The sequence below is a fragment of the Mytilus californianus genome, unplaced genomic scaffold (assembly GCF_021869535.1).
Source record: "Mytilus californianus isolate M0D057914Y unplaced genomic scaffold, xbMytCali1.0.p SCAF_5, whole genome shotgun sequence".
NCBI classification, from domain to species: domain Eukaryota; kingdom Metazoa; phylum Mollusca; class Bivalvia; order Mytilida; family Mytilidae; genus Mytilus; species Mytilus californianus.
In genome coordinates, this window is record NW_026262701.1 from 72,954,746 (window position 1) to 72,969,343 (window position 14,598).

A 14,598-nucleotide genomic window follows, 5' to 3' on the forward strand; every position below is an offset into this window, starting at 1 on the left:
GACATATATAGCCTTCCTTTATATAAGAGTAAATATAGGAAGAACTTAGTATTGTGTATCAATAAGACAAACGTATTAAATCGTCTGTACACAAATATCCTTATTTTCTGATTGTCTTCTCTTCACTGTTGATGCTTTTCTGTATTGGAATTCTTTCGGCCATGTAATTGTAAATTTACTTAGTTTTTAAATCTTTGTATTAACACATGTATGACCAAGAAAAGAAGTTTACGAGAAAAACAAATTCAATTTAAGGTTACAATGGTAGTTGTAGAAGTAGATTCAAATGGGAACGTGTCAGATAAAACAATGGAAGAACATATTGACCCTTGGGCTGTCAGTACTAAAGAAACTGATGATGGACCAGCTTGGAAAGGTCGGTGCTTTATTTTCAATCAGAATACCTCTATAAATGTTTAGTATAATTTCTTAATACTTATTAATCAGATTTCACCTTTGAGATTGCATTAAAAGGGTTATTATTATTGTTTGCTAACACTATCAACCAGTGAATGAAAATAACACGTTATAATTTGGTGCTTCAAAATCGCTTTTCATCAACAATTAAAGATCAGACATTTATATAACTATATATCTATGCTTACACTGTGTCAAGAGTTGAACTTTGCCAATATTATTTATTGTTTCAGATATGACTGGTAAAGACAGGACTGTTTACCTCATGACAGTCTTAATCAAGATTGCATTCATTTTTGGATTTTTATACCTATTTATTTGTGCACTTGGTTTCCTTGGTGATGCATTTCAGTTGGTTGGAGGTACGTAATATATGTACATACGTAGAATTGTTTTTATTAAAAATTTAGAATGAAATTTTAGTATAATTCATTACTAGTTTATATTTATATATTAATCTTATAACATTTATTGTTACACATCAATTTTGTGTATATTTTAATTATCATTCAATTTTCAGGACACCCAATTGTTATAAAGTATCTTCTATGTAAAAATCGAGACCATTTTCGTTACACCAGACATTTCAATATATGTTTAAATTAAACTGAAATCAGCAGTGTCCATTACAATATTATACTAAAAAATAAAGAGTAAATGTTGATTTTATACGAGACCATTTATCATATATTAAAAAACAGTCCAGTATAAGTCTGAATTGAAAACAACGTTCAAACCCTTGATTGCGTTGGATAAAAACCGCAATTTTTATACGTGTGCATGCAAAACAAATTTCGTGGTATAGGGGTCTAAATACAGCACAAACAACATTTTCCAGAAGACCAAAAAAAGTGAAAAAGTATATTTTAACAAAACGCATTTGACTAGCAGGTCGAACAACGGATGTTCTTAAAACCTGCTGATTGCCATTGGCGATTGCCAAATAAACGGATAACCAAATGTAACAAAATGGATCTTAACTATTAATTTAATACCAAACAGAAAACAATAAACTTGCGGAAAAGATAGTTTACCGCAAACAAAAGGTGCAAAAATTAGTATACCATATCCGGATTTCGACCATTAATGTCTCTTCAGTGATGTTAGGAATCGAAACTGTATTTGGAAGGCCATGTATAATTTACCTCAATTTAGGATAGACTCTTGAATTTTGAAGAGTTGAAATAGGATGAACGGATCATATAAACCCGAAGGCAAATATAATACAAGCCCAAACGAAAAAATATAAACAAGTCTTAATTGAAAACAACGCTCAAACCTATGATTGCGTTGGATAAAAACCGCAATTTTTATACGTGTGCATGCAAAACAAATTTCTTGGTAGAGGGGTCTAAATACAACACAAACAACATTTTCCAAAAGACCAAAAAAGTGAAAAAGTATATTTCAACAAAACGCATTTGACTAGCAGGTCGAACAACGGATGTTCTTAAACCCTGCTGACTGCCATTGGCGATTACCAAGTAAACGGATCACCAGATGTAACAAAATGGATCTTAACTATTAAAAAGATATGGGAAAACAGCAGGAAACCTTTCAGAGAGAACAAGTAAAATATAATTTGAGACCTTTTACCATATCGTAGAATAAACTGTCGAGTATATGGTATATAAGATATATATTTTTCAGGGAAAACAGCAGGAAAGGTTTTCAGAGAGAACGAAATTCTTACTAACCCAGTAGCTGGTTTGATGATGGGAGTTCTGGTTACTGTTTTGTTACAGAGTTCCTCCACTACAACTTCAATAATCATAACAATGGTAGGATCTGATAGTAAGCTTTTTTTGGTTCTAAATTACATGATCATTACTTTTAAAACATTCGGAATGTTCAAATTCTCAAAAGAATGTTTTCCATATGTAGGATTAAGACATTTTTGTATGACTTAATTGCTGCAAGCAATGAAATAAAAATTTTGGTGATATGTAATATTTTACAGTCCAGTATTCAGCACTCTTGTGTTGACATGAAATATAATTGATATGCTTATCTCATGTAAATTTACTGTTTATAAAATGTTGGAATTATTTGAAACACTAATGATTTCTACCCGTATGCAAAGATTGGCTTAGTTGTATTTGGCACAAATTTTCGAAATTTTTTATTGTTAATGCTCTTTAACTTGGTTTTGGAATTTTATTCCCAACTGTTTTGTGTCGGGCACCACTGATAAGTCTTATGTAGACAAAACGATCGTCAGGCGTATCACATTTTAATACTGGTATCTTTGTTTTAAATAGACACTAGAAAAAACCCGCGCGAGCGCGGCTTGAAGACTACTTGTAATGTTTATGGTGATACACAGCTTGGGTTGGTGTTTCTCAAACTGTTTTTATGCACTGATGCATTATGTTTTTATTTGTTTGTCAGTTCTTCTTCCATAGGAGTTTGAATGTCCAATTAGTAGCTTTTGTCTCGGTGTTACACAGGTGCTCCTAGAACGGAGAAAATAACTCAGAGAAGAAGAAGACAACCTAGAACACTGATGATTAAAACATTTCTCAGTGGTGCTAGTTTGTAGTATTTCTTTTTTTTTCTCGAAAGGTGCGAGTCAAGTTCTGTCTCTGTGTGATACGTCATATCACAAATATTTCCGACTTTGTATGGTTTCAGAGGAGTTGCGGCTCAATGAAATTGGTCTCTTCCTTTAGTAGTATAGATTTCCTGAATGTAACATGGAATTCAAACAAATGAACTTTAAACTTAATCTTTTCAGGCTCTGTATTAAATGCTTGCCATGGCAATTCAGTAAGAATTTACGCATTGCATTTTAGTAATTCCTATTAAGACTGCTATTCCAATGGTAATGGGAGCCAATATTGGAACATCAGTTACAAATACCATAGTTTCATTGACCCAGTCCGGAGATCGAGACGAGTTCCGGAAAGCATTTGGTGGCGCTACAGTACACGACATGTTTAACTGGTTGTCTGTAATAATCCTCCTACCAATAGAAATAGCGTTTCATTACTTGTATCATCTGACAAGCGCAATTGTTAGAAGTTTACATTTAACAGAATCTGGAAAGAAAAAAGACCTGTTGAAAATTATAACGAGACCGTTTACAGAGGTCATTGTTAAGGTAATTATCATCAAAAAGAACATAAATAAGAAAGAAATTATATATACGTATTTCATATCTCTGATTAATTGTTGTTTGCTAATCATCCATTAGAATATATTGCATGCATTTCCAGAACAAAATCAATTGAACAATAACTCCGAAAGGTAGGATCTGCAAAGTGGGTCACTCAGAATACAGGGCAGGAAATTTAGACTGCAACTGTAAAAATAAGTATTTTGATTAGGGTCAATAATTCGATCCTTCGATCCTTAACAAGTCATCGGAATGTACATATTCTGGTCGGACGTGGCTGCGTTTTAATACATCCAAAAACAATCCATAGCTTTGGTATTACTGCTGGGTGAAGGAAGTCTTATATGCCCTCCATATAATCTTGGGGGTCATATCTAGGAGATTTCAAAAGTGTTTTATAAACAAGTCAAAGTAATAAAATCCGAACAGAATTAATTGTAAAAGATAATATATATATATATAGTTCAAATCGCATAAATCAGATAAGAGGACCAATTAAGGTAACACACATAAACTGAGGGAATCGCATGAACCCCAATATGAGTGCGTCGACAGTGCAAGCGTCACCTTGCATGCATGTATCAACCGTCATGAGAATCCGAATATTAGACGACAATTATGGTATCAAAAGATTTGAGACGGCGAAAACATGTCGAGAGTGAACTGAGACACAGACATGTCGAATCGGTGAACCAATTCGTGATGGTAGCCGTTCAACTTATGTAGTGTCGGTTTCAATCGTTCTTTCTAAAACCCCTGTTGGAAGCACACCTCTGCCAATGAAGTCCGCCTCATATGAACATGCATGAGCATAACGTATCAATTGAATACTTAGTATTTAGTATTACTTTTTCTAGGTAAACAAACATGTAATCACGGACATTGCTTTGAATGAGAATGGTGCTTCATACCGTTCGGTGTTACATCGATGGTGCAAACAAATTAAGCAGCCCTACAATACCACGATAGACCATCATAGTAATTACAGTAAGTATATAATTGTGTTTCTTTCAGTAAAAGTAATAATAATAAAATAAGAATAAGGGTGTTGACAATTTGATATTCATAGGTGTATTGATAAATTGTATTATTTTGGTACAGAGTGCAAATCTATCTAAATTTGTAGATTAATATTCACCAGGAACGATGAACCAATTCGTGATGGTGACCGTCAAACCATTGTAATGTCGCTTTCAGTCGTCTGTTGAATCAGATTTTGTGTAAGGAGCATCAAACGTTTATTTACAATCCACGCTTTGAATAACATCAGTGCTTTTGACATTATCTCTCTTAAAGGGAAACAAATCATTTGTGTGAGTGGTTTGATACTTATACTTATAAAAACTATTGAAACTCGTTCTCGCTTCTTTTGTAGTTCATGTGATTCCCTCAGTTTTTGTTTGTTACCTGAATTGTCTTCTTAATCTATTTATGAGATTTGAACATCTGTAACTACTGTTGACTATATTTATTAGATTCAATCCTAAAATATATTTTTAAAGTTTTAATGAATCTTTTAACTTTTGATCAGTAATTGGTAAACTGTACATGTAAGCATATCACCAATATTTCATATTATTAAAACTGGACGTGTTCTTAATTAAAATAAACAATCAACCAGAAAATGGAGAGTTATCTGGATTTCTGGACCTTAATGGAATGTATTTATCTCATCTTTTTTTTTTTATTATTATTACATAAATCTGTAAATGTTGATATACTAAGTAAAACATTCATTAAATAATCTGTTCTCAGCCTTATGAAAATATTAGAATTTTTCCACACAAAAAAATAAAGGTTGCTTCAAACATTTATTTATCTAATTGGGTCTACACAAAGCTTCTTTTGTTTACTTTGACGATTTTACAAGTGATACATTGATGAGTGTCTGGGTTGGGTTATAGAAATGAAAATAATGTGAAAAACATACAAAGATCGCAAAATGGGCCAAATATAAAGAAAATATTAAAGGGTGCTAATAAAAAAAGATAAGAAGAAATAATAAAGAATAGAGAATAATGGGCAAACAAAATGAAAGATTAGAGAATTATAGCATAAAAATTGAGAATACAGAAACAAAGAACCCCACCCAGACTCTCATTGATCATAGAAATATAATTGTCTTATTTGCTGTTTTTTTTTGTTTTTTGTTTTTGTTTTTTTTAATCTAAACCAGATTTTGTTTCTTTTAGATTTAACAATAGTTCATCAGTTGAAAACCCAAGATATTAATTATACCTTAGAAGAAATTAACACCAACAATACGTTCATCAACTGGAAAAGTGACGAGACACTAGTGAAGACAATCAACGTAGAAAGATGTAAGTATCATCTTAAAAAATGTACACGACACGTGTAGTCTAGAGTTAAGATTTTTTTTTCTTATAAAAAACAGATTCAATATTGCCACGTGCACATAGGAGTAAAACGGAAGGAATTAAATCTAAATACTATCAGAGGGATATGAATCTTAAAACTAATAAAAGAGAGGCGAAAGATTCCAAAAGGACTTCCAAAATGACTTTCAAAACTCTTTAATAAAAAAACCTGACAATGCCATGGCAAAATACGAAAAATCATCAAAAGACAAACAACAGTATACAAAACACATCATAGAAAACCAAAGAATGAGCAACACGAACCCCACCAAAACCGGGGTGATCTCTGGAGTTCTGGTAGAGTAAACAGATCCTGCTTCACACGTGGCACCCGTCGTGTTGCTCATGTAAGTACAAACCGGGTGATAAATATAATTTGGTGGGTCACATTTATGGACGTGACGACAATTGGAACATTTCCGTCGTCATCTGTGCAACAGATATTCCATAACTGTCAACCAACTCATGATGGCGTCCTTAAAATATGTTCTTTCATTCATCAACATTAAATTTCATGAGAATTGTTTTATTTAATATAAAAAGGGAGATATGGTATGATTGCAAATGAGACAACTGGCCACCTGAGCTCAAATGGCCTGATGGTAATCAATAATAGGTCAGCGTATGGTCTGCAACAATGAGAAAACACAATACCGTTTAGTAGAGATTTCCAATAAAATGACATACGTACCTAACTCGACGTACGCACGTAACGGGACCGGTTATTGCTAACCTATTAATTTTGTTAAATACGTAACTCAAATTTTAACTAAGAATTCCTAAACTATTAAACCCATTCGTGATAAATTTTATCAATATCAAGTATTTCTAAGATGATGAAAAACAAAGAAATCATGATTTTTATATATCACGTGATTATTGAGATTCCCGCCAAAACTTCACTGTCATAAGACCACGTATATACACGTATCTTTACCTATCATACGATTGATTTGAGTTGTCTTTCATGGTTTTGACCATTATTTTGTTTTTCGATATACTTTGCAAATGAACCTTTTATTATTTAATATTTGACATGCTTTTATTTGTCGTTATCAGATTGGTGTCCCTTTTTCCCTTTCGTCTCTTAATGTTTTATAATATTTAATTTCCGTGGGTATTTATTATTAGACAGAGATTTTTCTAGCAATTTCAGAAATATGGAATTCAAAGTGTTAGTCAGAATTTGTCTCTGTTAAAATTGATAACTGGGATTGCATCATACTTTATTAAGCATCATTTCAAACGTTCTCTTTTTCTGCAGTTAATCTTGTTTATTTACAATCTCCGATGTTTTCCCCAGAGAAAACGTTCGACAAAGGGATGTGTATATTTAAAAAAAAATTAATACAGGTCTTGTACTTCTTTAAATTTTAAAGTCAACTAACATTAAAAAAAAAAATTTGTAATTTAAAATGATATATGTAAATAAATGTGTACACCAATTCGTTATATAGACTGTAATTTGGAAGGTGTACTTGATTAGCAATAGATGACTAATCTGCATATAAACATTGACCGCTGTGAATAGTAAACAATCAATTTATAGTACATAGTAATTGGCTAAAAAAATGTCCAGTCCCCAAGTATCTCTGATTTAAAGTGGACGAGAATGCCAATTTATATACTTGTTACATTTTTAAGACAACTACAATGCCACTTCAGTCTTTACAGTAATTTTCTTTTTAAAATGTACTTTTAATTAGTAAGGCTTGATATTGTCATAGTTGTTTTTGGATTAAGACAACTCTTACTAGTCCAATTAGAAGTGGATTCTTAAACTATAACATATTGATTAAGATAAGCAAAAATTTTAAGTTTCAATTGTTGTCTCGCCTTAGAGATATATATTTATATATAAAGTTAAACTCTACGACATATCCATGCATAGGATCACCAGTGAAGGTGATACACGGCTGAAAATAAATTTTATATTCATAATTACTTTAAATATGTATATATGTGTAAACCAAGCTCTCTGAAGGAAGGTTTTTCCAGGTTGTTCTTATGTCGTGCTGTTGCACCACTGTCCCAGGCTTACGGGGAGGGGTTGAGCACTCATTCTTAATGTGTCTGTCCCATGTCAGGAGTCTGTGGTTCACTTGTTGTCGTTGGTTCATATAACTTATATTTGTTTTTCGTAAATTGTTTTGTTTTAAATCATGCCGGTAGTTTTCTCAATTGAATTGTTTCATATTTTTCAAGTTGGTTCCTTTTATAGTCGACTATACGGTATGGATTTTTCTCATTGATGAAGGCCGTACGGTTGCCTATCATTGCTTACATCCACTTCATTTCGTATTGGCAATCATATTAAATCTCCTTATTTTTTTTTAACTCAGGTAATTCAACATGAACATAAGAATCAGCTTTCAGTACCTGGGATACTTTAAGATCGGTACTCTGTGTCTTTCATCATAAAAATGTAATTGTTTTGGGATTAATTCAATATTGATTAGTTGAGCTATTTCCAACTGAATTTTGCCGGTTTTATTTGTTATATCGTGCTGTTACAGCAGAGTGTTGAACGCTGGTAAACGCGTTTAATCAGGCCAAATTCTATACTGGCTTTCCCAAGTCAGAAGCTTTCAATTCAGTGGATGTCGTTTTTTTACTTTCTGTCATTTTTGGGTTAATTTTACTGTTGTAAAGATGTTTTATTTTCGTTTGAACTGTTTATATTTTTTTCAAAGTCAATGCCTCATATACTAGTATCTGATAATTATAATACAGTATGAGTTTTTGCTTATTGTTGACGACAGCAGGAGCCACTGTAGTCGTTATTCACGCCATTTGGACTCTGTTTGATAGTTGGACGCTCGACACGGATCCAGATATATACATGTCGGATGAAATGGAATAAATCGTAAAAAGAATGCATGCTAAGCATACTAATGCTTTTGAAAAGAAAATTGAAAATATTTGTTGAACGGACAGACTGGCGGACGGACAGACAGGATGATTGTAATATGAGTGCGGGTACAATATTTTGTCAGTGTATGTATCTTAGATGCTAGTGGTAAGGAAGTCTGGATCAAAACGGGGTAATCTTTACTTGTTAAAAAATATTTCATACTATTTAGAATAATAATTGCATGCCTACTGGATATTAATACAATAGCAAGTCACAAGGATAATGGAAGCTGTGAAACACCATTTTACAATAAAAACTAAGCTTTTTGATACAAAGAATCAAGGAGAATAATCAAACAAATTATGCAACAACAAGTGTTATCAAAACAAAACAAGTGTTGCTAGAATAATAAGATATGCACATAAAGCATAAAATATATTAACAGGTTTTTATTAAATATGGGATTGACTGGTAGCAGGCTAGCCTCAATTGCGGGTTCAATTATTTTGTTGGACCCCAAGTGTGTCTTTGTATCGGGTACGCTAATTTGTTATCTAGCATATAAAAATGCGACTCTTAAGTGTTGGTCATGTACAAAAAGGTATATTCATTTATCATTATCATTTCATCATCCTTAATATATATGTAATATTTGTCGCTGGATATAAGACATACATCAGTATCATCATCATCATCATCATCATAAGTATTATAGCCTGAGGCTAGATCTTCGTCGTATTTATTATAGCTTGTAAATATTAAAGCTTGAGGCTAAATCCTTATCTGATATTTTAGCCAATTTATGTCGCGAACTTTTTTTACCCCTGCATCTCTTTGCTACATAGTTCAAGTTTTATAAATGTCCAAGTTAAAAGCAATAGAGATCATAGAAGTATGTTTATCAAATGATCATGTCTACACTCATAGTTAAAACAGTAAGAAAGGGATTGACTCGTCCGACTAAAACGAAGCACAAAAACAGCAATTACTAGTACTACCAAATAAACTCCATGTACCGATCTTAGAGTATTCACAGCTACTGAACACTATCTTAAAAACAACTACAACTAATAAATACAGAATAATTATTCAGTCTAGAATATTAATCAATTATTTCGTACTGTTACACCACTGTCCCAGGTAAGAGGGCCCGTTAACATGTTTAACCCCGCCACATTATGTATGGATGTGACTGTCCTAAGTAAGGAGCCTGTAATTCAATGGTTATCGTTTGTTGCTGTGCTTTCGTTCATTTTTTTGTACATTAGTTAGGCCGTTAGTTTTATCCTTATAGTTGTTTTACATTCGTCATGTGTGGCCTCTTATAGATGACTATTCGGTATGGGCTTTACTAATTGTTGAAGGTCGTACGGTGGCCTATAGTTGTTAATTGCTGTGTCAATTGGTTTCTTGTGACGAGTTGTCTCATTGGCAATCATACTACATTTTTTTTGTACATATCACAAATTAAGTAAAAAAATACATAAACACTCTAGAAAAGCAAGACCTTGTGTCATGTCAAAAGCACAGAGTGTCGGTAGGACCATTAGTGTTCATAACTGTATAGTAGATTATATGTAGTTTCTATAAAATGTAATGATGATTCATCAGTAAAAGATACATGATTATTTGTTAGTGGAATTATATATAACTTAATAAATGAATATTTACATTAAAAGAAACATCAGAAACAAAAATATGTACCCATTAGATTACACTCCAGTATCACATTTCCGTGTTAAGTGAGCTCTAAATCCAGGAAAAAAACCAATTCAGTATGTAGCCTTAATCTTTTAAATCCCGTGCGAGATGTCTAATATTCAAACATTGTTGTTTTTAAAACGTATTTATCAAAGTCAAACGACAATCATTAAATTTTGTTTGTGCTATACAATTTGTGATTATGACCGGATCCAAGATATTTGAAAAAAGGGCGTAGTTCCCGATAATTGAATTTATACTGCCGAGCAGAGAAACGCGAAAAAAGAATTGGACGATTTTATACTAAACATTTGTATAGATAACGTGGAAAACGTGAGATTTTCAAAATTATTTGGCGATCGAAAGGGGGGAGTACGCCCTCTCCCCTGTATCTGCGAATGCACGTTTAGGTATACATGGACAAAAACCTCGTCCCATGCATTATCATTGTTAAAGACTAAAAAGTACTATTTGATAAATGTACCAATGATATGAATTTCTGCTCACGTCAAATTATCTTGAATTAAATTATAGAAAAATAATTTTAAAAAAAGTTAGTCGCGTACACCTTTTACATTCGGGTGTGTTGGTATCTACTTTTTAAGCGTTAAAACTTATAAAAACTAAAAAAGAGATAACCTTCTCGCTTCGGATTTCATTATTTTAATATTTTCATGCTAAATTTTTACTTGGTAGTTTTTTAAATTCATATTTTGAGAAGAACTGAAATATGGGTCAAGTGAAATGACAAGAAATGATGGGTGTATTTGATTACAAGTTGCTAGCTTGCTTATTCTATTAAATTATTTTTGTCAATAAAATCTTTCAAAATTTAATAACAAAGTATTTAAAGATTAAAAAAAATAGTTGGGGTTGATTTTTACATTTAGTCTATATCAGCAAAAAATGCGTGTCGAAAGAGCAAAAAATGCATTTAGTGTATGCTCCCCTCCGTCATGCTGCAATGCAATAGGACGAAATACGCTGAGTTAGGTCGGTTATGTCGAGTAAAGTCATTTTATTGGAAATCTCTAGTTAGCCATAAAAGGCCCCGACATTTAAAATATGAAACAGTTCAAACAGGAAAACTAACAGCCTGATTTATAACATTTCAATATATACGAAAAACTAGCCTGTTGTTAGGATCACGATATAAACTGCCAACTCATAGCATTGAATGTACTATTACACAGTGTTCGGCCGCAAATAAAACATCTGACCTACCATATTTTATACAGATATGTTCAATTTGGACGAAACAAACATCAATATTGAAAATAATCTCATTATCAATATTAAGTTTGATTTTATGGCAAAGCCAAGTTTTTACCTTGTACTCAAATACTGAAACAATTGCACTCTCTTCCCATAGTGACGGTTTTAAAGAGGTGTCGAATATAAATGATACTTGATATATAAACGACAGAGCGGAAAACGGAATTAGTGTAACAGTCGCTTATGACACCGAATAGTTTTGAAAAGTGTGAAAAATTTTCTTTTCATGCATTAAATCTCAAAATATATTGTGATATTGTATCATAAGTGACATTCTGATGATAGACGGATATGGTATATACGATTTCAAAGTGATAAAACTTCCATTTATATGTAGTTTAAAACATTTTTCAAATAATATAGGTGAAGTCTTGAATCAATAATCACGCGGAAACATGTCCATTGTAAATTCGTGCCAAAAGATGCATGCAATACTGCTCGCGATAACATTCATAAATATTAATTGCATTCACACTATAATGTTGATATCAACCTCTCTTTGAGTGATAATAATGTTCAACATCTTCTTGAGTAAAGATAACTTTTTTTTTTCTTTTTTTCCATTGACATCTTGTATGACGGTTTTTGAAATTATTTCTAATATGTGTCAGTAATGCTATTATTGTTATAGGTGACAATTTGTTTGCCAAAACAGACTTGTCAGATTCAACTATTGGAATACTTCTTTTACTGATTTCCCTTGGATTAATCGTGGTATCTTTGATCATTATGGTGAAACTGCTAAATTCACTCCTAAAGGGCTCAGTTGCTAAAATCGTCAAAAAGATCATCAACTCAGATTTTCCTGGAGTATTTAAACATCTGACAGGATATGTTGCAATACTTGTTGGAACAGGTTTGTTATGAAAATCCCTTTCTTAATTAATACACCTTATGTCTATTTTCTCCGCCATTAGTAGACATCACAGACGTCCCCGTGAACGTTTTACATCATAAGAGCAATGTCTGACACAAAAATGCAAAAGTGATTTTTTTTACATCAATAGTTCAACTGCCGCAAAATCTCGGGTCAAGTTTCGCAGATTCCTAAAAAGCGATATGGTCTATTTTAACGTTAATTTAATGTTTGATATTGTAGTACCACATTTGTTTTCTCTTGATGGAAAATTTCCAATGGTCTGAAGTCAAAACCGAAATAAATCTTTTTAAAATCATGGAATTTTTAGCGAACATTTCAACTTTTGTCTGAATGCATGCATACTATCAATTTTAGATCAAAAAATTATATAATTGCATTTGTTTGTAAAATATGTTTTTTTTTATAACCAGAGCAAATTTAAAGTTGAGCATTTGCATTAAACTGTAAGATGTATCTAGGTTATCATTGAAGTGTAATTATTTATGTCTGCTTTTCATCGTATTTGTCCAAAATTTTACTTGACGTAAAACAAATAAATAAAGCAAACACGATCAAACATAGACGTACATTCATGGGTACAGAAAACAATGTGAACAATACAGGGTGTCTGCAATACTTTCAACAAGATATGCTGTGGACAATTTCAAAATGTGCCCTTATCGTATCTTGTAATTCTTCGAATTACTAATTTGGTCAGTTTCTTAATCATATTAATCTCATATACGTACTTTGCACTTCAATGACAGTTTGATATTTTTTTTTTTTTTCAGGAATGACGATTCTTGTCCAGAGTAGCTCTGTATTCACATCAACGTTAACGCCATTAGTTGGAGTCGGGGTTGTAAGCCTTGACCGGATGTTTCCTCTTACTCTTGGTTCAAATATTGGAACTTGTATTACAGGAATACTTGCTGCTCTTGCAAGTCCAGCAAAGGCTATTCCACACGCACTACAGATTGCACTTTGTCATTTATTTTTCAACCTCACAGGAATACTTTTATTTTATCCTATACCGATCACAAGAAAAGCGCCAATCAACCTTGCGAAAAAGCTGGGAAATATCACTGCAAAATATCGTTGGTTCTCGGTCGTATATTTAATAATGATGTTCTTAGCTCTTCCAGGTTTCATTTTTGGACTATCCCTTACAGGAACGCTGCCATTTGCTATTATTGGCTCAATAATGTTATTTTTAATACTTTGTATTTGTATAATTAACTGTTGTCAAACAAAATGCAACAATTGTTTGCCGTCAATTTTGAAAAATTGGAATGTTTTGCCGTTGTGCTGCCATTCTTTCAAACCATTAGACAACGTGATAAGAATGGTTTTTGGAGTATGTAGATGTTGTAAAAAAGAAAAAGAAAATACAGTTTCTAAAATAGAAGACGAACAAACCTTTTCTGGTCACAGTTATGATAACACAGCATTTACAGTATTATAGAATAACCAGGACTAATATATACTATATGATGCTGTGAACTTAAATCTGTTTGAAAAACGGTTATACATGACAGTCGTGCTGAAAATGACGTTGAACACCAACAGGCAATCATGTGGTTATTCAATGGATTTCTTTTCAACAGAAATAAAATTCCTGTACGAAGCTACAAATCTCACAATGAACCCACTAGGTCCGAGTAGTATGACAGCGTGTTGTTCAAAATGACGTCTGCATTTACATATTAACATGACATTATTACCCAGTAACATTCATATGTTGTCATATAGGTGAATGCAAATTTGACAGTGTTTTTATTCAGGCATGTACATATGTATGCGTTATAAATGGAAAGTTGACCATGCACAATGAAAATTGCTACATGAATCAATTGTAATTAAAACTTGTTAAACAATTATTGAGTATTACTTACAACTAGAAAACATCCATAAAATCGTAACAAGTAGAATTTAGACAAAAATTCATTTATGAGGTAAGTTCAAACAACTTAGCGTATAAAATAAAATATTCAAG

General features: G+C 32.3%; 1 protein-coding gene across 1 annotated transcript; it reads left to right on the forward strand.

Annotated features, from left to right (window-relative positions):
* Positions 1-266: 266 nt before the first annotated feature.
* LOC127703037 (sodium-dependent phosphate transport protein 2B-like) lies at positions 267-14,598 on the forward strand. Its single transcript, XM_052207420.1, has 8 exons — positions 267-376; positions 651-779; positions 2,068-2,211; positions 3,213-3,520; positions 4,393-4,522; positions 5,728-5,856; positions 12,375-12,599; positions 13,394-14,598. The coding sequence occupies exons 1-8, from the start codon at positions 310-312 to the stop codon at positions 14,065-14,067; spliced, it is 1,806 nt and encodes a 601-aa protein (XP_052063380.1). The 5' UTR covers positions 267-309; the 3' UTR covers positions 14,068-14,598.